The 22,739-nt window shown below is 40.0% G+C and overlaps 1 protein-coding gene across 1 annotated transcript; it reads right to left on the bottom strand.

Moving 5' to 3' along the window:
• Positions 1 to 5,687: 5,687 nt before the first annotated feature.
• ADH5 (alcohol dehydrogenase 5 (class III), chi polypeptide) lies at positions 5,688 to 21,343 on the bottom strand. The gene is made up of 9 exons (XM_030313391.2): positions 21,235 to 21,343; positions 16,737 to 16,838; positions 14,998 to 15,139; positions 14,395 to 14,482; positions 10,497 to 10,716; positions 10,085 to 10,345; positions 9,288 to 9,423; positions 6,315 to 6,453; positions 5,688 to 5,998 (listed from the first exon to the last, which is right to left on the bottom strand). Exons 1-9 carry the CDS (start codon positions 21,244 to 21,246, stop codon positions 5,974 to 5,976), a joined length of 1,125 nt encoding a protein of 374 aa, XP_030169251.1. The 5' UTR covers positions 21,247 to 21,343; the 3' UTR covers positions 5,688 to 5,973.
• Between the last annotated feature and the right edge of the window lie 1,396 nt (positions 21,344 to 22,739).

Genomic DNA, 22,739 nt, shown 5'->3' with positions numbered 1-22,739 from the left:
CTGGTGGCAGCCTCTCCTTTACCTCTTCTTCCTTTTGGTGCTAAGTATGAAAAAGAAAAATAGTGCTTTGTATTTGGTTATTTTGAGAAAAAGAAAGCAGGAAATAAGGTGGCCTTGGCTGCCTCTCATCATTTTGGGGACTGTGGAGGAGCAAAAACACAGCTGTCGGTCTATGGCGATTCTGTGGTTATATTACAAAATGTGTCAACGCTGGGGTCTTAGCAAACTGTGCCAATAAGTCCAGTGGAGCAGTGAAGAAGGCTTCCTGGAAAGGTATCAGTGATACGTTTGTTACGGCTCAAAGTCTTCTGGTAATTATTTTTTACTGATGTCTAGAACGTTTTTACCATTGTAAAACTTTTAGTAGAGGCATCGCTTACATCTCCTGGGTGCTTAGCCCTTTTCATGTTACCTCGGCCTCCTCACCTCACCCTCAAGAACAAACGTGCTAATACTTTTCCAAAACTTGTAGGTACATTTGTATTTTCGTGTCATGAGAAGAGCTCAGGACCAACAGGACCCCAGGGCTCTGATTTCTCCAGTTTTTTATTTGGTTGCAAGACTAGGACAAATCCCTATACTTATCTGTGGAGAGACCTATTTGTGGAATGATACTATTAGCAACTATTTTATTCTGTATATAATGTGACTATAAAGCAAATTTATTTCAGTAGTTGGGTCAGGGGTCAACAGAAAATTCAGGCTGGAATTTTTACAACTTTATTAGTCAATCTGATTCTGAGGAAACAAAATAGCCAAGGATAAGAACTTTTAGTCTGAAGATCTATGTTAGAGAAAGAGCAATAGATACTTTAAAGCACATTTTCACTGTTTATGTTGCTTAATATATCCTGGTTTAATATATCCAGCTTCAGTCCATTTTTAAACTGGAGGTAGTTGACTAGCACTCCTTTCTTGAAAGGGGCTTGTGCAAATTTATCTCATCACAAGAATTCTGATATGATGTCCACTTTGATAAAAATCAGTTACATTTTAAAAACCATCCCACCTACTTAGTGCCCATAAAGTTCCACCAAAAGAAATTTGTATAATGGAGGACTTTGTATGGCCCTGTTCACTTTGTAGTTGTTTCTTTAAAGACATGATTCCCTTAGTTCTATGCATTTATTATCTAAATATCTCTTTAAATATAATAAAATGTTCTCCAAATGTGTTTGTGGTATACTTTTTTCTAAAGGGTATTTGCTGACAATCCAATCTGGCATGTGTATTGAAACAAAATTGGCTCAATCTACAGTTATTTTTTTTTTTTTTCCTGGGTCACACAGTGTCTCTAGGCCCAAAGAATTGTCAGTTACTTCAGGACTTTGATCACCAGCCTAATTGGCAGATTGGTAGCCAGGCAGAAAATGTTCTGAAGCATTCTGTGCATGGGAAACATGTTCCCTCTTTTCCAAATCAAAACACGTTTTGACTATAAGTTTGCATTCAAATGGGATAAATGGAAAGAAATAGCATTATGTATATTTTTTGGAGTGTTTTTTGTTTGATGTAAGTTGTACACACATGAATGGTTCACTGTGACAGTTTGGGATGTAATGCAGTTTTTCCCTGTCTCCGTCCCCCCAAACCTCATCATTCCCTAGGTTCCTACTTTATATGTTAGTTCTCAGCATGTAATAAAGAACTTGTTCCCAGACATGTCTGCAAATGGACTGTCTTACTCCAGTGAACATCAGTCAGGTTAAACAGAATAGCACAATATGCAAGCAAGATTTGAAAAGTGCTAACTAGGTACAGGAAAAATTTTCAGTAAAAAGTTGCTTAAAATTAGTTCCTAATACTGTAAAATTTTAGGTACTTAAGTTAAAAATACATTTTACTAACTTTGATGAAGTATATAGTGGGTTAGCCATTGTGTGTTAAAATTATGTATCTGTCCAAGAAAGCAGTTTAAAGATACTTAAAAAAAATTCCCAACAATACTTTTCAGGTGGTAGACCTCCTAATTTTGGACAACCAGGATAGGCTTGCTGATGTGCATATAGTGAGTAGCTTTTACCCCTGTTTTATCTATACTTTCTTCCAAAAACTGTATATGCTATTTCTTCCAAAAACAAAAGCATTATACACAACATCCTAGATGCCATCCAAGAGGATATATTAAAAGGATCTTGAAAAGGCTTTATAGTCCCATGATCCAAGAATCTTTATAGTAAGGATCATATAAACTTAACTCCCTCATTGGCCAGCTACAAAAGTTGGAGTTACATTGTTTTGATATTTTATTTTTTAAAAATAAAGCAATCATTTTTAAGGTTTTGTTGTTAATTTGAGAGAGACAGAGACAGAGTAAGTCAGGGAGGGGCAGAGGGAGACTCCAAAGCAGGCTTCACGCTGCTAGCACAGAGCCTGAAGCAAGGCTTGAACTCATGAAGCTATGAGGTATGACCTGAGCCAAAACCAAGAGTCAGATGCTTAACTGACTGAGCCATCCAGGTGCCCCCATTATTTTATGTTAAAACGGCTTTACTTTTTCATGTAGGTGGGCATAAAAATGCCATCTCATTCGTGTATATACCTCATATATAAGAAAACTAATGATGGAAAAAAGTTTTTAGAGAATTATTAGCTCTCCTACATTATCACACTACTTGTCCATTTTCTTAGTGTGATTGCTCAAGGTGATAGATTTTGTTCCTGGAAGGCTAAGGCTAAACTGAAACAGTTAAAAGCCTATTTCCAGAGCTTTGGTAGAAGCTAGTTTTAATTTTTTCTTCCAGTTTTCTCAGAACAATAATTTGGGGCCATTTGGACCCCTAGTGCATCTCCAGCCCCCAAGGTAAAATGGGAGAGAAGCTAGGTGGCAATACCTGGTTCTACAAATGCACTAGCTATCCAAAAAGGAGAGGTCATGACCATAATTGCTACCTTTCTATTTTTAAATCAACTAAATAGTGCTCTCTCAGAAACACAAGCACTTACAGGAGCAATTAAGCCATATCAATCAAAAGTATTTTTATTTTTAATGTTTAGTTATTTTTGAGAGAGTGTGTGAGTTGGGGAGGGGGGGAGAGAGAGAGAGAGGGAGAGGGAGAGGGGGAGGGGGAGGGGGAGGGAATCTGAAGCAGGCTCCAGGCTCTGAGATGTCAGCAGAGAGCCCCAATGTGGGGCTCGAACTCATGAACCATGAAATCATGACCTGAGCTGAAGTCAAGCTTAACTAGCCACCCAGGCGCCCCAAAAGTATTTTTAAAATAACAAAAAAACACATGGCTTCAATCCAACCAAAAGAACTATGTGCGTGGCATATCCGATGTGTTGACAGAACAGCAGTCTGCAATACACTATCATGTGGAAAAACCAAAAGAGCGCAAAATAATGTTAATAGTATTCCTTTGTGTAGTTTTAAAGGATATGTGTATGTGCTATTCCGTGAATTGAAACTTCTGGGAAGATACATGAACTTTCTAGGAGTCAACCATTTTTTTTTTTTTTTTTTTTTTTTTTTTTTTTGGGAGGGGAATGTTGTGTTGCTCTTATATAATTTTCTGTAATTGAATTTTCTAACTCTTGGATATGTTGCTTTTGTTTTTTTTTCAATGTCAATGGATTACCTGGATGGAAGAGAAAGCATTTTTTGTTTGCTGCTTTATATTGCTCAGAATAAAAGAAAATCCTAAATGTTACTTAACAGCACCACAAAAAGACTGATAGATTTGATTAAAATAAAAATATAAAATATATTAAAACATAAAACTGATGGAAGGACTGGCATCTATAAGAACACCTAAAAATTACTCAGAAGAGAATCCAATAGAAAAATGAACAAAGGATGTAAATAAATACTTCGCAAAAAAGGAAATACAAATGTACGATAGTACTTTAGTAACTGAGGGAAATGCAAACTGATGTAATGAAGTATCATTTCACACTCACTGAATTTGCAAAGATTTCCAACCATTTTGAGGAACGATGTTGGCAGTTTCTAGTACAGATGTGCTTATCCTAGGATATACAGTTGGCTCTTGAACAATGCAGGGACTAGGTATGCCGACCCTCCATGCATTTGAAAATTCACATATTACTTCTGACTCCCCCAAAACGTTACTAATGGCTTACTGTTGACGGAAGCCTTACTGATAACAGTTGATTAACACATACATATTATAAATGGTATTCTTACAACAAAATTAGCTAGAGAAAAAAAAGTGAAGATAATCATAAAATACATTTACAGAACCATACTGTAAAAAAACCATATATAAGTGAAATCTGTGCAGTTCAAACCTATGTTGTTCAAGGGCCAACTACACATCCTAAGTAATGAGGATTACTAACACAGTGAGCATGAGAAGGATGTACAAGAATGTTTCACCAGTGTCGTCAGCAATATAGAAACAGCTTTGGAAATAGCGTTAGGCCATCATTTGGGCAGCAGATAAATTATGGTAGTTCATATAAGTGAATACTAATGCACAGTATTAAAATTAGTGAATGAGAGCATCACATGGATTAATCACAATGAGTAAAAAATGAAAGCTGCAGAATAGGACAGTTATCAGGTTTTCAATGCTGAAGACTGGAGACAGTTAATGGATACATATAGTAAGTGTGACAACATGTATGAGTGAAAAACACCAAATTCCGGGTGGTGAGGAAAGGAGGTAAACAGGTATTTCACAAAAAACTTCTGGAGACGAAAGGCAAGGTGGTGGTCTAGAAATGGTAAAATGTTAAGACTTGAAAAAGCAGCTGGGAACTTTGCAATTCAGTATGTATTTTTCCTATGCTTGAGAGAATTCATAGAGCCACCACCTACACACATACACCTACTTAAGCACAGAGGGTAGCTTCGTCAATGATGTTTAGTGCCCACTGTGGGCCAGATGCCATACTAGGAATTGTGGGGGGTTAGGGTTAGGCCATACTAGGAATTGCCATACTAGGAATTGTGGGTCTCTTAAGTTTGAACAAGACATGGTTATCTGTTCTCAAGAATGTAATCTCACAGAGACAGCCCTGGGTTCTCATGAACTTTGCCAATGATGGTGAGGGAAATGTTATTTTTTATTTTTTAAATGTTTATTTTTGAGAGAGGGAGAGTGAGGGAGGGGCATAGAGAAAGGGAGACACAGAATCCGAAACAGGCTCCAGGCTCTGAGCTGTCAGCACAGAGCCTGGCTTGAACTCACCAACGGTGAGATCATGAGCTCAGCTGAAGTCGGATGCTTAACCGACTGAGCCACCCAGGTGCCCCGAGAAATGTTCTTTAGTAAACGGGCCAGAGACTGTTAAAAGTTAAACACAAGTTACCGAGGATGGAAGAAGGCAAGGTTAAGATATTCACCACTGCCCTGTTTCCTCTGGCTTTCCTTTATTTATTTTTTTATTTTATTTTATTTTTTTCTCTGGCTTTTTTTTTTTTAAATTTTTTTAATGTTTATTTATTTTTGAGACAGAGAGAGACAGAGCATGAATGGGGGAGGGTCAGAGAGAGAGGGAGACACAGAATTTGAAACAGGCTCCAGGCTCTGAGCTGTCAGCACAGAGCCCGACGTGGGGCTCGAACTCACGGACCGCGAGATCATGACCTGAGCCGAAGTCGGATGCTTAACCGACTGAGCCACCCAGGCGCCCCTCTGGCTTTTTTAAAGAATGAAGACAACAAGTACAGGAACCATGAGAATGAATTCAGCATAAAACAGAGATCACAACTTCACACATATGCGGAAATTACTTTTATTATGTTAGACTATTTCTTAATAAGCTAGCAATTATTCATGTGAAGGAGAGTTCAGAAAGCTAATTTAGGACTGTATCAGCTTTGTCCTTGATTAGAGATGTATGAATTATACACAAAATATCACTCCCTAGAATAGGTTACTCTAGAAGTAGTAGTAGAGAAGGTCTAAGAGACTGATCTTGGAAGAGCTTCTCCCTGCTTGTCTGGTTGTTACAGTTGGACCACAAGATTTACGTGAAAGGATGGACATATTTTCTCTGTTGAATTTAAAGTTTTACAACAGTTCGAATGCTGTAAGAGAAGGAAGCAATAAACAGTTTTCAGTGATATCTTTTTTTTTAATGTTTATTTTTGAAAGAGAGAGAGAGAGAGAGAGAGAGAGAGAGAGAGAGAGAATCCAAAGTGGACTCTATGGTAACAGCAAATGTGGGGCTCAAACTCCCAAACCATGAGATCATGATCTGAGCCAAAGTCAAGACGCTTTGACTGAGCCACCCAGGTGCCCCTAAATGATATCTTTTAAGACCACTAAAAGTATTTTTTTTACCCTTCTCCATAAACCCCAAGTCATTACATTTTATAATATATAGCTAACGAGGAAGCTTACCTCTTTCCTGCATGCATCAGTTCAAAGGCTTCATTAATTTGGTCAAAAGGCAGATTGTGAGTCACAAATTCATCAACTTTTATCTTTTTGGACATATATTCGGATACTAACTTTGGGACACTTTCCACACTCTTCCATCCTTAAAGAAATCACACATGTATTAATTCTTCCAACAAATCTTTGCAGTATGCTTATTACTTAGTGGGTGACAGACATTTAAGAGAATAAATTTTTGGAGCTAGAATGTATTACGTTAAATGAAATAAGTCAATCAGAGAAAGACAAATATCATATGATTTCACTTGTATGTGGAATTTAAGAAACCAAACAAATGAACATTCGGGAAGAAGGAGGGAAAAAGAGAGGGGAACAAACCACGAGAGACTCTTAACCACACAGAACAAACTGAAGGTGGAGGGATCTGGGTGGGAGATGGACTAGATGGTTAGTGGATACTGAGGAGGGACTTGTGATGAATGCTGGGTGTTGTATCTAAGTGATGAATCGCTAAATTCTATTCCTGAAACCAATACTGCACTGTATGTTAACTAAAATTTAAATTAAAAAGAAAAAAAAAACCTGATTTTTCTCATCAATTAAAGAGGACTGAAAAACTTCAAAATTAGCATACAGAGAAAGAAGAATTTAATGTACATCTTTAGTTAAAAAAAACAGTAAATGCCTTTTGAGTATTTTCCTTTTTCTGTGTTAAGATTTACTAAAATCTCATTAAGGTTTTAGCCAAGTGAGACTTCTAAGATACCAGGATAGAACTCTGAAGTCTTAGAACAAACTTATTTGGCTCCACGACAGCAAAGATTCTATAATTATGACATTTAAGGAAGAACAAACCTGACGTAATACAGGACTTTTATTTCTTTGGTTTTAAAGCCTTTTTTTTTTTTTTTTAAGTTTATTTATTCATTTGAGAGACAGAGAGAGAGAAAGAGTGAGCCTGAGTGGGGAAGGGGCAGAGACAGAGGGAGAGAGGGAATTCCAAGCAGGCTCCTCACTGTCAGCACAGAGCCCGATGCAGGGCTTGAACTCACGAGTCGTGAGATCACGACCTGAGCAGAAACCAAGAGCCGGATGCTTAACCAACCGAGCCACCCAGGCACCTCTTATTTCTTTGGTTTTAAATTCAACAATGAAATTAGGGATAGCATCTCACACCAGAAACCATGAAACTGAAAACAAAAGTGGGAAATTCTTAGCTATATAAGATTTTAAACAAAATTGGTGCTTCGATCTTTGACTTGTATTGAAAGAAGCAATAAATCAACAAAGACACCTTCCCACCTTTTACACCAGGGACACTTTGTAGCTCATTTCAAACCTCTTTTGAGCCTTTTCCAACTCTGCCTCCTTATATCCTCTATTATTTTTCTCTTACAAATCATAGGGCTTTTCCTTTCTCCTTTTTTTTTTTTTTTAAATTTTTTTTTCAACGTTTTTTATTTATTTTTGGGACAGAGAGAGACAGAGCATGAACAGGGGAGGGTCAGAGAGAGAGGGAGACACAGAATCTGAAACAGGCTCCAGGGTCCGAGCCATCAGCCCAGAGCCTGACGCGGGGCTCGAACTCACGGACCGCGAGATCGTGACCTGGCTGAAGTCGGACGCTTAACCGACTGCGCCACCCAGGCGCCCCATCCTTTCTCCTTTTTTTAAAAAAAGTATTATTTATTTAAGCATGCTCCATGACCAATGTGGGGCTTGAACTCACAAGCCCGAGACCAACGCTACCAACTGAACTAGCCAGGTGCCCCCTTCTTTAAATCCCCTGGTAACAGAGACAAGTACAGCCACCTCTATTTGTTAGACCAAAACTTCTATTTACACCTGTGGGTCATATTTTAACAACACCCATCACACCCCAATACTCCAGCTTCTTTCCCAACTAGCATGTGCTGGGGTGATGAGGCTTCAGTGAGAGGTTATGATCAACCCCCTGGCTCAGTCTCCCAGGCTTAAAATGTCCTTTTAAATACAGCTAAGGACCTGAGAGGATGTGTGGCTTTAAAAGTCTGTTCTGATATACTCAAGTGAGGCGTACAGCTCATTGGAAAGGGGAGGTTAGTCTGCATGACAATTTTTATGGTGAATTCTACAGTATAAAGGCAGAAACTTCGGCCAAACCCCCTCATACCTTCTTGGTCTTTTCCTCTGGCCTTGAAAAAAGCTGGCATGATAGGGGATCTTAAACACCTTGTTAAGTTCAGATTATTGAAAATTCACGCTAAGTGATTTTTTTCCCTAAGAGGATGGTGAGAAATATACTTTTTTAAAAAACCTACAAAAACTTTAGATTTCATTCATTCACACTTGTTGGAATATACAGGCATGATCTGTGCCTCCTAGCTGAGCAACTACCAAAACAGATGGAAACTGTTTCTCAGCATTCTATCAGTAGTTAGGCAACCCCAAACCACCATGCGTTTTTTAGGAGCACAAAAGGGGAAAAATGATCAGTCTGGCAGCTTTTCATTTCTGTTATAAAGTTTTGTCTAATACAGTATTTTCAGTTGAAGACTTTGTATTGGTTACTACTGAAATCAGTACTATTTAGACAAGAGGTATTATTACATCCAGCGACAACCAGACACTCTGGAAAAATGAGCACAAATGCCGATAACCTCTTTAAGTCCATAACATGAGTGTGGCTGACAATGCTGTTTGTATCCCTGGAACCTACTTCTAACTTCTGCCCTAACCCCCAACTATTTCCTCATTAACAGGATACTGATTTTTTGTGTGTAAAAAGTGGGTCTCCTGCTTCAGAGGAAGTTGAGTATCTCCCCAGCCCCAGGGGTAAATACTGACTGAATGTGAAGCCCTCCTATTAAAATAGCTATGCAACAACTTAATGATGAAGGTAGCCCATGAAAATTCTTAAAACAAAAAATCAGCCTGGGATTAAAATTCTGCCGATGGAAATGACAAAAGAGAAAATGTGCTCACCCATTAACTTACCTCCAAAGGCAGTGCCTTTCCACGTGCGGCCTGTTACCAGCTGAAACGGGCGAGTGGCGATCTCTTCACCCGAAGCAGCTACTCCAACCACCACGCTGACTCCCCAGCCTTTGTGGCAGGCCTCTAGCGCTGCTCTCTGCAGGAAAGAGCGGACCAAATCACAGGAGTCAGTGCGTTGTGCCGGCCACCTCTGCTTCCCCAGTAAGTAACTTTTGGGGGAAGGGTGGTGGCACAGAGCTTTTTTTTAAAAAAAAAAAAAAAAAAGACAACAAAAAGATCAAACTGAATATTTAGTCAATGTAATTTTATTCAAGTTTTAATAAGATAATTACCAAATGTATTAATCTGGCTAAATACTAACACAAAATGAAAGAATTTAAAGCTTTTATTTCCCGTCTAGTTTTAAAAGTAAATCCTAGTTAAAAATTCTAAAGACTTTAATAAAGGAAGCAAGGTGGAGAATAGTACTATTTTGCGGAGGACTGACTTTATGTCAAGTAGGCGCATTTTGCACCTGAGGAAACTGAGGTGTTAGAGAAGCTGTTGCTCAAGGTTAGTGAAGCGGATATACAGTTGACCCTTGAAAAACACACAGGGTTGGGAAGCTGACCCCCTGCCCAGTCGAAAAGTCACATTAACTTTTGACTCCCCCAAATTTAACTAATAGCCTTCTGCTGACTGGGAGACTTACCAGCAATATAAACAGTCGATTACCAGCTATTCTGTATATGTATTTCATACTCTATTCTTACAATAAAGTAAGCTAGAGAAAAAAAAGGAATGAAGCTAAAACTTACCATGACTTTCACGTTACCAATGCACTCAAAGGAGTAGTCCACTCCCCCGTCAGTCATTTCAACGAGCACTTCCTGGATGGGTTTACTGAAGTCTTGGGGGTTAATACATTCAGAGGCTCCAAACTCCTTGGCCCGTGCGAATTTATCTTTATTGATGTCCACACCAATGATCCGGGATGCACCAGCCACCTTACAGCCCATGATAACCGCCAATCCAACTCCTCCTAGGCCAAAGACGGCACAAGTAGAGCCAGGCTCCACCTAATAGTAAACATAGTTTGTAAGGCACTCATTGCACGAGAGTCAAGGAAATCACTAGGTTCCTAACACACTGGGCCAATTTCACTATTCCAGCAAAGCTCCACTGTATCAAACTAGAAGGCGGAAGCTAAAACCCGGGCCAATCTCTTACCTTGGCAGTGTTCACAGCAGCACCATAACCAGTTGAAATTCCACAACCCAGAAGGCAGACTTTATCCAAAGGTGCTAAAGGATCAATTTTAGCAACAGAGATATCAGCCACAACTGTATATTCCGAAAATGTGCTGGTTCCCATGTAATGTAAAATTGTCTTTCCTTTGCAAGTAAATCTGCTAGTACCATCTGGCATTAATCCTTTCCCTTGAGTAACTCTAAAGAAAATAAAAAAGGAGAAAGGCAGGGTAAAATCAGGTTTTTCAAAACCCATAGGAAAAAAAAGTTTTAAATATGACAGGTAGACAAGAAAGTGTGCTAAGCCCCAAAGTCAGATTTCTACTGTATTTATTAATAATTTACCACCTTTCAGCAATGCCTTATTAGAAAACCTTACAAAAGACTTATAATCCTACATATCTTTTCCAACATTCAATATCCTTCTGGATCTTGTTGTCAGGGTATTGAGATAAAATTTAACAGATACAACTTATGGATTAGATGAAATAATTTGAAAATTCCATCACCGGCGCGCCTGGGTGGCTCAGTCAGTTAAGTGTCGGACTCTTGATTTTGGCTTAGGTCATGCTCTCACAATATGTGAGTTGAAGCCCCGTGTGAGGCTCTCTGCAGCACCTTCTCTGTGTGCTCTCTCAAAACAAACATTAAAAAAAAAAAATTCCATGAAAAAACTATGAGCAAATATAACTTCTTAGAGCATACAGCCCAAACCAGAATCTACACAGAGATTATGAGCAATTATGCAGATTAGGTGATGAAAACAGCCAAACTGGCTGATTTAGATCTTTCAGGAGGCTTTGTTAAAAGGCTAACAATCCTCAAGGATTCAGGTTATCTCTTCTTTCTCTATAACTTTGTCTGTTGCCTGTGTAGTTGGTGACACTCATAAAAGATAAAGGAAAAGAAAAAAGCTCACAAAAGCAACCGGTATGATAAATAGTATCAAAAATTGTTTCTGATATTCTAAATAAGTAATGTAATGTCTTGCTTAGGAGTACAGGTCCTAAAGTCAGACACACTTGGGTCAAATCCTGTGTGAGCGTGGGCCAGTTAATTAACCTCTGGCTTAGTTTCCTCACTAAAAAATGGAGAAACAATCATATCTCAAAGATTGCTATAAAATCAAATGAGGTGTTATGGAAGGCATTAACATTGTGCCTGGCACAGAGTGCTTATTAAATCTTTATTATTTTTCAAAATAATGCACTATAATTTGATGTTTGTTCTTAGGCTAATCCTTTGGAATAAACAGGAATAAACAAATACACACATGAAAACAGATTGCCTCTAGACTCAAGAGTAAATACATTTCCTTTGAGAAAAAAATATGACCAGAAACAAAAAACAAATCTGTGACAAAGCTCTACCACAGATAACTGTTGTATCTTTAAGAGCAACTTGAGTTTGTTCACCCTTCCTTAATGCAAGAAATCACTTCTATCTCAGAGGAGTTTCTTGAACAAAAGGTGATGTGGGATACATTTCATGCTCTGAAAGGACTTGTCCCTCTGAAAGGCTACAGGCAGCCACAAAAAGGCCAATACCATTATTATACTTGATATGTCCCAAGTTGTTAGACTGCATTTGAAATTACCTTTCAAAATGAGATTTTGGTTCTAGCTTTGCCAAAATTAACTGGACTTATGTTATATAGTGAATGACATCTTGTTTCCCAAAAATATAATTTTGTCAATGGCACTAGAAAACAAATTCAAGAACACACGATCTTTCATGTATGACCCAATCTTCTAAGTCATGGACCCAGCTCTAATATGTGTGCGGGGGTGTGTTCCCTTATACATAACATAAAGCAATTCTTGGACACCAGCAAGGTGTCTGGCAATTCAACTCAATTCTGACACTAGCCACCTGGAGACAGCATCAGATCCCACAGGTTAAGGACTCAGTCCTAGAAGACTGCCCCCTACCTTTCTCTTCAGATGACAGCTGTAAGGCCGAAACTGTTACCAGTGCTTCTGACCCCAATGGCTACAGATTGGAGGTTCCAAAGATTTTCTTCCTCGGGTTCTTTTAATGTCCTAGAATCGCTCGCAGAACTCATGGAAACACCTATGTTATTATTTTTAAGTTTATTTATTCATTTTGAGAGCGAGTGAGAGCATGGGAGGTGGAAAAAGAGAGAGAGAGAATCCCAAGCAGGCTCCATGCTGTTAGTGCAGAGCCTGATGCAGGGTCTGAACTCACAAAACGTGAGATCATGACCTGAGCCGAAATCAGGAGCTGGAGGTTTAACTGACTGAGCCACACAGATGCCAGTTTTTATTTACTTATTTAATTTTAGAGACAAAGAGCGAGCACAAGCGAGGGACAGAGGGAGGGTGAGAGAATCTTAAGCAGGCTCCACACCCAGCACAGAGCCCCAGTGCAGGGCTTGATCCCATGACCCCAGGATCATGACCTGAGCTGAAATCAAGAGTTGGACGCTCAACTGAGTCACCCAGGTGCTCTTTAAGTTATTGAAGGATATGATAAAGGATATGAATCAACAGCTAGATGAAGAGATGCATAAGATAAAGTATGGGGAAAGGCTGAGGAGTTTCCATGCCCTCTCCAGGTATGTCACTCTCCTCAATCTACACGTGTTCACCAGCCCCAAAGCTCTCTGAACCCAGTCCTTTTGGGATTTTATGAAAGCTTCATTATAGCCATGACCGACTAAGTCACTGGCCATTGACTGATTCAACTTCCACGCCTCCTTTTCCTTACCAAAGGTCAGGCCACCCCTAGGTTACCTAAGGGCTTTCCAAAAGTCCCCTTCATTAACATAACAAAGGCACTTTTATAGCCCACATCACAGGAAATTCTACTAAATTTTAATAGCTATGAGCCAGAAACCATGGCAGAAGACCCCAATACATATGAGAAATATGTATCTGGTTATCTTGAATGAAATCACAATACTGCATCCAGCAATTCCAATCCTAGGAAAATACCCAAGAGAAAGTAGTCACATATTCACTAAGAGCTATGAATAGGAATGTAAACAGCAGCATGAATCACAACAGCCCCAAACATTTGAGCAACTTAAATGTCCATCAGCAGGGGAATGGATAGAGATAAATGGATGTATATTTGGAATGATAGAAAAGAGGTGATTCACAGAGCAACTTAAACACATTTCACAGACATTATGAGGAAACCAAAGAGCACACAGTAGGTGATTCTATTTATATGAAGTCCTGTAGTGAAAGAAATCAGAATAGTGGTTCCCTTTGAGAGAGGCAGGTACTGAAGCGCAAGGGATATGAATGACTTTGTAGGGTGCTGGAATGGTTCTCTACGTTGATCTGGGTGGTTATAACCATTAGGTGTGTATATACATAACAATTCGTTGAGGTGTACACTGAAGGTTTATAGTACTTTATTACATATGTTTTACCTCAGTAAAAAGGGGAATACAACATCTTAAATTGCCTCAAAGAAATAGTTAAGTGCTGTTACCTTATTACAATAAAGTAACTACATTTTCTGTGTCAAGGGGTTATGTTATCTCTTGTAGTCTTCCTAGTAACCTTATGGGTTTCACTACTTTGATTTCATGGACAATAAAATGGCTCATAAAAATGCTTCTATTTAATTTCCTAAGCATGTCCCTCCTTAATATACGTTTTGGCAAGTTTAGATGAATGTTAATGGAAGAAGAATGGGTTCAGAAAATTCTGTTTTATCTAATAGCTGATGATATTGGGCACACCACTTAATTTGAATCTTCATTTTCTCATCTATGAAAACGGGGATACCAATGATAGTGAGGCTGCCATAAAGCTGGAATGAAATAATTCATGGAGAATGCTCTGTATAGACTGCCACACAATTACTTATTATCTTAAGGACCAAATAACAAAGATACTAACCTTATCTTCTGGCAAAGGTTTGTCTTAGGGTTTAGACAAAATTTGCATTCTCCACACTGTGGGATGTAGAGTGGGATGACAGTATCGCCTGGGAAACAAATGCAAAGACGTTATTCTGAATAGGTGACATCTGTCTCTAAACGGATACATCAGCCTCTGCAAATCCCCACTCCTCATGTGGCTTTGCAAGGTTAACTTCAACTCAGAACTTTACCTATACAACATCATTCAGACACTGCCTGACTATGCAAAAAACACAAGTTTCAAAATTTTTATTGAGAAAAAGCTCTTAAACTGCACTTGGAGAACAAGGTCATGGGCTTTAAAATACTGACTCACCGATGAATCTTTAAAAATTCTTGTTTAATTGGTCCAAACTGGCTTTGGAAATATACTTAAATAGTTTCAGATGACAGTAGCTTGCAAAATCAGAAAGAAAAAAAACTCTGAAATATTTGTGCTTCCTAGATAAGGAATAAAATTCTTCCTGAAAAATGACTCAGGTGATAACTTGTTTGTGAAAGAAACAATGCATAAAAATAATTTCCTTGTAGAAATAAATTGAAATTATAAAATTAAGAGTGGTTCAGATATCCTCCTTACCTGCCTTCAGGGTAGTAACTCCTTCGCCAACACTTTCCACGATCCCAGCCCCTTCATGTCCCAAGATCACTGGAAAACTCCCCTCAGGATCAGCCCCACTCAGGGTATAGGCATCGGTGTGGCAAACTGCAGTGGCGATAATCTAGCAGATCAAGAGCATTTAAGGGTGTTTGCTTGCAATCCAGAGAGGTACAGGTCAAAGGAAAGGCATTTTCAATACCACATTTCATTGATTCTAAGATACATTTGTTTCATATTTTAATCTTTAAAATCAGCAAGTGTTTACAATCTATGGTATCTTAACAATTGGAATTGGCAGCATTTTTTTAAGTGATATATAAAAGTAATGGTGTGTTTATATGCAAAGACACATGGTACATCTATCCCTTTTCAGTGCATGCTAGCAAAAGAAGGTGAACAAGGTGATTTTATGGGCACTGTGCCTACAGGTGTGGAGAGAACATGACCTGTGTACAAAGCAGGGGGAGTCCATTTCACTGCTGGGATCCTTGTGACTGTTGACAAATGTGACTCCTAAGAAGGTATGGACTACTGCGGAAATATGCCTGCCTGCTTATTAGGGCCAAAATTCAGAGCTTTTAGTGAAACCAACTCCCTTTTTAGCAGCCACACGCAATTACTACTTAAACAGCCTTTTATTCTTATCTGGCTTTTAAGTAGGTTATCTTTCCAAACCATTTAATGCACAGAAAGGAAGTCTTGGAGTGTTTATATTTATGCTTCTTTGTCTCTCACCCATGTACCTGCTTACAAGGTAACATTCTTTGTCATTTGTCTTGTTTCCCAGGGAAGCCAGTGCGCCCCAAACAGCTCATCTTAGTATATCCCAGGACACATTTTCTTTTTCAGTAGCAAAATCACAATCAGGTTCATTTCTGAACTTAAAGAAAAACATATAAACTGTCATAAGTCTGGGTTGCAAAAGATCTTAAGAAATTATTTGGCCCTGGGCTCTGCAACCTGCTATTTGATCCCTGGGAGCATGAGCATTTGTTTGGAGGTAGGATGGGGAAAGGATACTCTAATTCACAGCAAAAAAGAGCTTATTTTTTTCTAGGATGTTAGTTTCATTCAATGGTTACTACTTTAAAGTATTAATTTTACATCAAAACAAGTGTAGAATGCTATAAATATCCAGTTGGCTGCCTTGTGCAATGCTGTTCTCTCCAAGAGTAACTTCATTTCTCTGACACAGCAGAGGCTGAGAAGCACTAGACTAATGAATCCCCTGAACCCTGCTCTTGCCTGCAAGGGTCAGTACATTTTAAAGCTCTCCAAGCAAGTGGACTTCACTTGCTTGTTGCTCCGATCAAATCAGGAACCTCTTCCCAAATCTTATTCGAAACCTCCGCTAACAAAACTGAAGACCATTTCTTCTTTTGTTTCTAATGTGTCATCATACATTTTAAATTATGGGCTTGGCAGAAAGGGGGAGCATCCTATAAAGTCATCTTAAACACAGGCTACAGAAGAAAGAATGGTTATCCAGTGATCCATGGGGAAGGCTGCTTAGCTCACCATCACAAGCTAAAAAGAGGGACAGGAGTGCTGCAAAAGTGAAGCAGGTAAAGTAAGAGGAGGATGTTTTGATTCCCAGGTTGGAGGACTTTCAATACTTTCTCTTTAACGCTGTCCTTGGGGATTTATCCACAGAGGATTCATCTATCCAGAGACCTCATCGTAAGTCTCCTTTTCCAGTGCCCTCAATATATCATTACCTTAATTCGCACTTCATGAGCCTTTGGGGGTGCCACCTCTACCTCCTCTATAGAGAGAGGTTTTCCTGCTTCCCAGGCAACTGCAGCCTTGCACTTGATAACCTGAGATCAGGGAAAAAAGACAGCAAGTTGTTTATCCTCCTGCACTAATAATCAACTACTTATTTAGATCCTGACTACTAATCTTAGAAAATATATCGCAGAATCACAAAAACCATAACCTCTAAGTGATATGGAGAATTATTTTGCATGTTTTTAAGATTATTGTTTAAAATCATTTTTTTTTTTTTTTTTTTGAGAGAGACATGGAGAGAAAGTGTGCGTGAGCAGGGGAGGGGCAGAGAGAGAGGGAGAGCGAGAATCTCAAGCAGGCTCCACACTCTCAGTGCAGAGCCCGATGTGGGGCTTGAACCTACCAAACATTAGATCATGACCTGAGCCAAAGTCAAGAGTCGGATGCTTAACCAACTGAGCCACCCAGGCACCCCTTGCATGTTTTTAGATTTCATATAAGTAATGTTCACTAAAAAAATTTAATTCAGATGACTACATGGTCAGCTGTAAAAGCCTCTTTTGGTTAAGTTTTAGTAGTCAAATATTTAACGATCTTCTAGGAATACGTTAAAAATACGTGTTCTGGGGGCACCTGGGTGGCTCATTTGGGTGAGTGTACAACTTTAGCTCAGGTCATGGTCTCGTGGTTTGTGGGTTCGAGCCCTGTGTCTGGCTCTGTGCTGACAGCTCAGAGCCTGGAGCCTGCTTCGGATTCTGTGTCTCCCTCTCTCTGTTCCCCTCCCCCACTTGTGCTCTGTCTCTAAATAATAAATAAATATTTAAAAAAGTTAAAAGCAATACAGGTTCCAGAGCATCTAGGTGGCTCGGTTGGATAAGTGTCAGACACTTGATTTTGGCTCAGGTCATGATCTCATGGTTCCTGAGTTTGAGCCCCATGTCAGGCAGACAGCATGGAGCCTGCTTGGGATTCTTGCTCTCCCTCTCTCTCTCTCTCTCAAAATAAATACTTTAAAAAAAAAATACAGGTTCTAAGACAATCTGATTCAGTAGGTCTGCCATAGGATCCAAGGAATCTGAATGCTTAACACGTACCCTATGGTATTCCTTTACTAAAGCTGGTTTAAGTTAACACTGGTTTAGTGCAAAACTGCAAGGTGGGAAGGAGCATAAGGAGGATCAGAATGGGAGAATTTTAAAACACTATATTTAGGGGCACCTGGGTGGTTCAGTCGGTTAAGCATCTGACTCCCTGATGTCTGCTCAGGTCACGATTCCATGGTTCATGGGATTGAGTCCCGTGTCAGGCTCTGTGCTGACAGTGTGGAGCCTGCTTGGTATTCTCGCTCTCCCTCCCTCTCTCTCTGTCCCCTTCCCTACTCACATTTTTTCTCTCAAAATAAATAAACTTAAAAAATTACTGTATCTACCCCTTTTAACTGTGCTATATAATACAATTGCCACTTGCCATGTGTGCCTTTCAAGCGGAACTGATATAAACTGTAAATGTAAAAGATATGCAGATTAGGAAGACACAGTAAAAAAAAAAAAAAAAAGTAAAAGTATTTCAATGCTTAAAAAGTATTAATTACATGTCAAGGCAGTAATTTGAACACAGTAATTCCTCTTTATCTGTAAAGGATACATTCTCAGACTCCCGTGGATGTCTGAAACTATATATACTATGTTTTTCCTATGCAAACATATCTATGATAAAGTTTAATTTATAAATCAGGAACAGTAAGAAATTAACAGAATTATATTATAGTAAGTTATGTGAATAGTCTTTCTCTCAAAATCTTATTGGACTATATGTATGTACTACTCCTTCTTGTGCTGATGTGAGATGATAAAATGCCTACCTGGTGAGATGAAGTGAAGTGAGTGAGGCAGGCATTGTGATGTAGTGTTAGGCTACTAATGACCTTCTGATAATAGGTCAGAAGGAAGATTACCTGCTTCTGAACTGCAAATGACTGCAGGTAACAGAACCTGTGGAAAGTGAAACTGCGGATAAGGGGGGGATTACTGTATAATGGATTAAATTTTAATCAATTTTATTTTTTATTATTCAGTTTTTAACCCAATTTTAATGTGGCTACTAGAAAAAAATTCCAAGCTAATTAGCTAGAAATGCTAACTTCAAGCATAGCATTGACTTAGAAATTCTAGTCAGTACCAGAATTTAGTACTAGGCCTCCTTTACTAGAGCATCAGGTGTAATGAGGAAAGGTAAAAAAAAAATTTTTTATTGAAGCATAGTTAATATACAATATTGTATTAGTTTCAGGTGGACAACATAGCAATCTGATGTTTATATACATTAAGAAATGATCACCATGATAGGTCTAGTTATCATCTGTCCACCATACAGTTATTACTATATTATTGACTTTATTCTCTATGTTGTACTTTATACCCCCAGGACATCTTTTATATCTGTGAGTTTGACCTCTTAATCCCTGTCACCTATTTTGCATTCCCCCCACCCCCAAAAGTTTTGAGCAGTTCACAAAATGCTTATGAAATGTGTTGACAGAATAAAGGATGCAAACTGCTGGGTTTATAGGAGACAGACCTGAAAGTCAACACTTACAAAAAGGGTAAGTTAAAGGGAGAGGCACAAAGTGGAGAAAGAGTGTTAACTTTCATTGGTGGGTTTGAAAAAACTTCACTTTTAACTAGGATACCCAAGGATGAGAAAAAGTTAGTTACAAATCATAGTAATTAAACACCTACAAATATAAAAAGCTATTGTGAGGAGTAAATGAAAATGAACAAAAACTCCCTAATATAGTGCTTGGCATAGTGTAGCTTTCCAGAAACAAATAGTATTTATTAGAACTAGAACAAAGAGTGGAGGAAAAGCAGAGTTGAACTATATAGAGAGCTGAGTGGCTTGTGTAAATTGGTGAGGCTGGAAATTATTATTTTTAACATTAAAGGGTAGATACTAAATCTTATGGTAAAAATATGCAGACATCGCATTAGAATGTTTTCATCTCAACTGACCGTAAATCTCAAAACAAAATCACAAAGGTCAAATTCAAAATAGTCACATATTCTAGAGAATTTAGGCAACAAGAATAAATATAATTCATCCATAATTTTCTTTTTTTTTTTTTTTTTTAGTGAGGGGGAAGAGGGAGATAGAGAATCTTATGCAGGCTCCATGTTCAGTAAGGAAGCCCAATGGGGACTTGATCCCTTGACACTGGGATCATGACCTGAGCTGAAATCAAGTCAGATGTTCAACTGACTCAGCTACCCAGGTGCCCCTAATTCATCCATAATCTAAGTTTTTAAATTAGAAAAAAATTTTGTTTTAAATTTTATTTATTTTGGGAAAGAGCGCATGAGAAGAAGGGCACAGAGAGGGGAGAGACAGGATCCCAAGCAGGCTCCATCCTGGCAGCGTGGAGCTACAGGTAGGGCTCAATCCCGCCAACGGTGAGATGAGGACCTGAGTCAGATGCTTAACTAGCCACCCAGGTGCCCCAATAATCTAGGTTTTTATACCCCCTTCCCCTATTTTAAGGAATGCTTGAGAAATTTTTTTCCTTTTAATGACAATTCTAAAGCAAAGCTCCACCCTAAATCTACTTTGCCCTACTTCAAATATGATCACAGGATAATTTTTCACCTTCTCCAAATAAAGGCACTTCGTTATAAAGAAAAACAACTTGCCAGTTTGTTAAGTATGAAAGATCGTTTAGCGTTTACCATTTCTTTTCAACCTCAACATTTAATGTCATAAATCTTTCTAAAGTTTGCAAAACATTAAAACACTAAGCAACTTTAGCCTGATTATTCACGTTACTCGTGCATTTCTGCCTTTCTTTACTGTAGTCTAAAGTATATTTCAGGAACGTGGAACAGTTCCTTGCAAAGGGACAGGCCTGGCTCACTATCTTAATGTAACCACTAAGGTCGACCAACCTCTTAAATCTCAATTTTTGGTGTGCAAAATGGGGACAATACTCGCAGAAGCGTCACGGTAGGATTAAAAGAGGAAAGTTCTGGTGCCTTAAGTGCTCAAAAATGTTACTACTGAAAGGGACCCAGGAGCCTTCGCCAAATACATTCTTTAGTGGCACCATAATTATTCAATTAACAATTATAGTCATGAAACACAACAACCTAAGGGTTAGGAGCACGGGCTCTGGCTGTAGTTCTGCTACCAGCAAGATGACTCCAGGCAAGTTACTTATTTTTGCAAACGCAAAGCGTGAACGCTCTTAAACCTTTTCCACCGCCCCTCCCCCCCTCGGGCTGCACCAAAAGCCTCGAAACCTTTCAAGTAAGGAGCCCAAAGACTCTTTCCATTCCTTCCCGCAGAGCAGCTTGCCCGAGGCACCGTTTCAGATCCGGCAGCTGATATCAGCCTACCGGCCTAGGCCCCGCGCAGTCAAGCGACCGGGTTCCATCCCATGCTTTCCCTTTCTCCTCTTCCCTGGGCCCGGTCGCGCTGCACAGCCAAGCCTACCTGGTTCGCCATGTCCTCAGACTCCGGTCAGTGAGGGGTGGACATCCGGGGTGGGGCGCATGGGGCTGGGGATATGGGCGGGACGTGCGCCCAGCGCAGGGGGGCGCGGCGTGGGCGGGGCGTGCTCCCAGCGTGGTCCCGCCGCCGCCTGCTCCGGGGGGCGGAGCGTGAATACAGCATTCGCTAGGCCAGTCTGGCGCGAAGGGCGGTGCCTGAAGTGTGACGCCGCTGGCGTTGTAGCTCGCTCCCACGTGGTGTCGCCTCCAAAGCTGGAGGGGTTTGCGCGAGGCTGGAGGGCGGTGGCTTTGTGGCAGAAACCTGCCGGCTGGATGCAAAACATCTGTGTCAGGAAGGGGTTTTCCCCGTGTAACGTTAGCCCAGGCAGCGTAGATAAGGCTTATGAAGCACACATGTGGAAGGTGAGGGACCAGGAATTTAACTGGAAGCACGTGAGAAAGAGGACTGCACCATTCTGTGCGCCTTCTACACTGTGTGCGCTGTGACTTGAGGGCACGAGTAAGATCGAGCCCTTCAAAGGACTCTCCATTGATGGGAAAACTGAGTTGGGAGAAGAATGATAAAGGGGAGACGAAGGAGGTACCCATTCGGGAAACTTCTAAAGGCACTATTCCAGCTGCTTTTGAAGGGTGAGTAGGATTTTTAGCGGTTGGTAGAACACAGGAAGAAACCTGCAAGGAGTACTAGTGAACGAAAAGCCTCCAGAAAGTTTGATATGGTGTGGTTTAGGAGGGGCCAGAGTGGAGAGAGAGGGAAGAGGGGAATATTTGTCAGTTTACTCTTAAACTCTGATTATTGTGGATGCTGAATTATTTTAAGATAGGTCTACCAGACCACTCTTTCTCTGCTTCTCGGTCTTTTTCCTGGCTCTTTCTGCTCAGTCCTAAGGGCTGGTGATCTAAAAAAATTATGTCCAGGGGCACCGGGGTGGCTCAGTGGGCTAAGTGTCTGACTTACGCTCAGGTCATGATTTCAGGTTGGTGAGTTCTAGCCCCGCGTTGGGCTCTGTGTATGCAGCTTAAAGCCTGGAATCTGCTTCGGAGTCTGTGCCAACCACCCAACCCCCGCCTCTGCCCCTCCCCCGCTCATGCTCTGGCTGTCTCTCTCTCTCAAAAGTAAACATTAAAAAAAATTCTGCCTGTTATCTTTCCCTTCACTCCACCCTCTCATCTACATCCTGAATTTTTTTTTTTTCAACGTTTATTTATTTTTGGGACAGAGAGAGACAGAGCATGAATGGGGGAGGGGCAGAGAGGGAGACACAGAACCGGAAACAGGCTCCATGCTCTGAGCCATCAGCCCAGAGCCCGACGCGGGGCTCGAACTCACGGACCGCGAGATCGTGACCTGGCTGAAGTCGGACGCTTAACCGACTGCGCCACCCAGGCGCCCCTACATCCTGAATTTTAACTTCTTCTAGGTTATGAACAAGGATGGCTGTGGTGAACTCCAGGCTTGGGCATACAACTGCTTACTAGATATGTCTT

The sequence above is a fragment of the Lynx canadensis genome, chromosome B1, assembly GCF_007474595.2.
Source record: "Lynx canadensis isolate LIC74 chromosome B1, mLynCan4.pri.v2, whole genome shotgun sequence".
NCBI lineage: Eukaryota > Metazoa > Chordata > Mammalia > Carnivora > Felidae > Lynx > Lynx canadensis.
Note: the sequence above shows the minus strand (reverse complement) of the source record. Positions and strands in the feature narration are given on the sequence as shown.

Bases quoted from the DNA above. Each gene is read 5' to 3' on its own strand.
- ADH5 (XM_030313391.2), bottom strand. The intron at 14,483-14,997 runs GTAAGGAGGATA...TTTGTTTCCCAG, and splicing joins AGTTACTACCCTGAAGGCAG to GCGATACTGTCATCCCACTC. The intron at 10,346-10,496 runs GTAAGAGATTGG...GTTTACTATTAG, and splicing joins CTGCTGTGAACACTGCCAAG to GTGGAGCCTGGCTCTACTTG.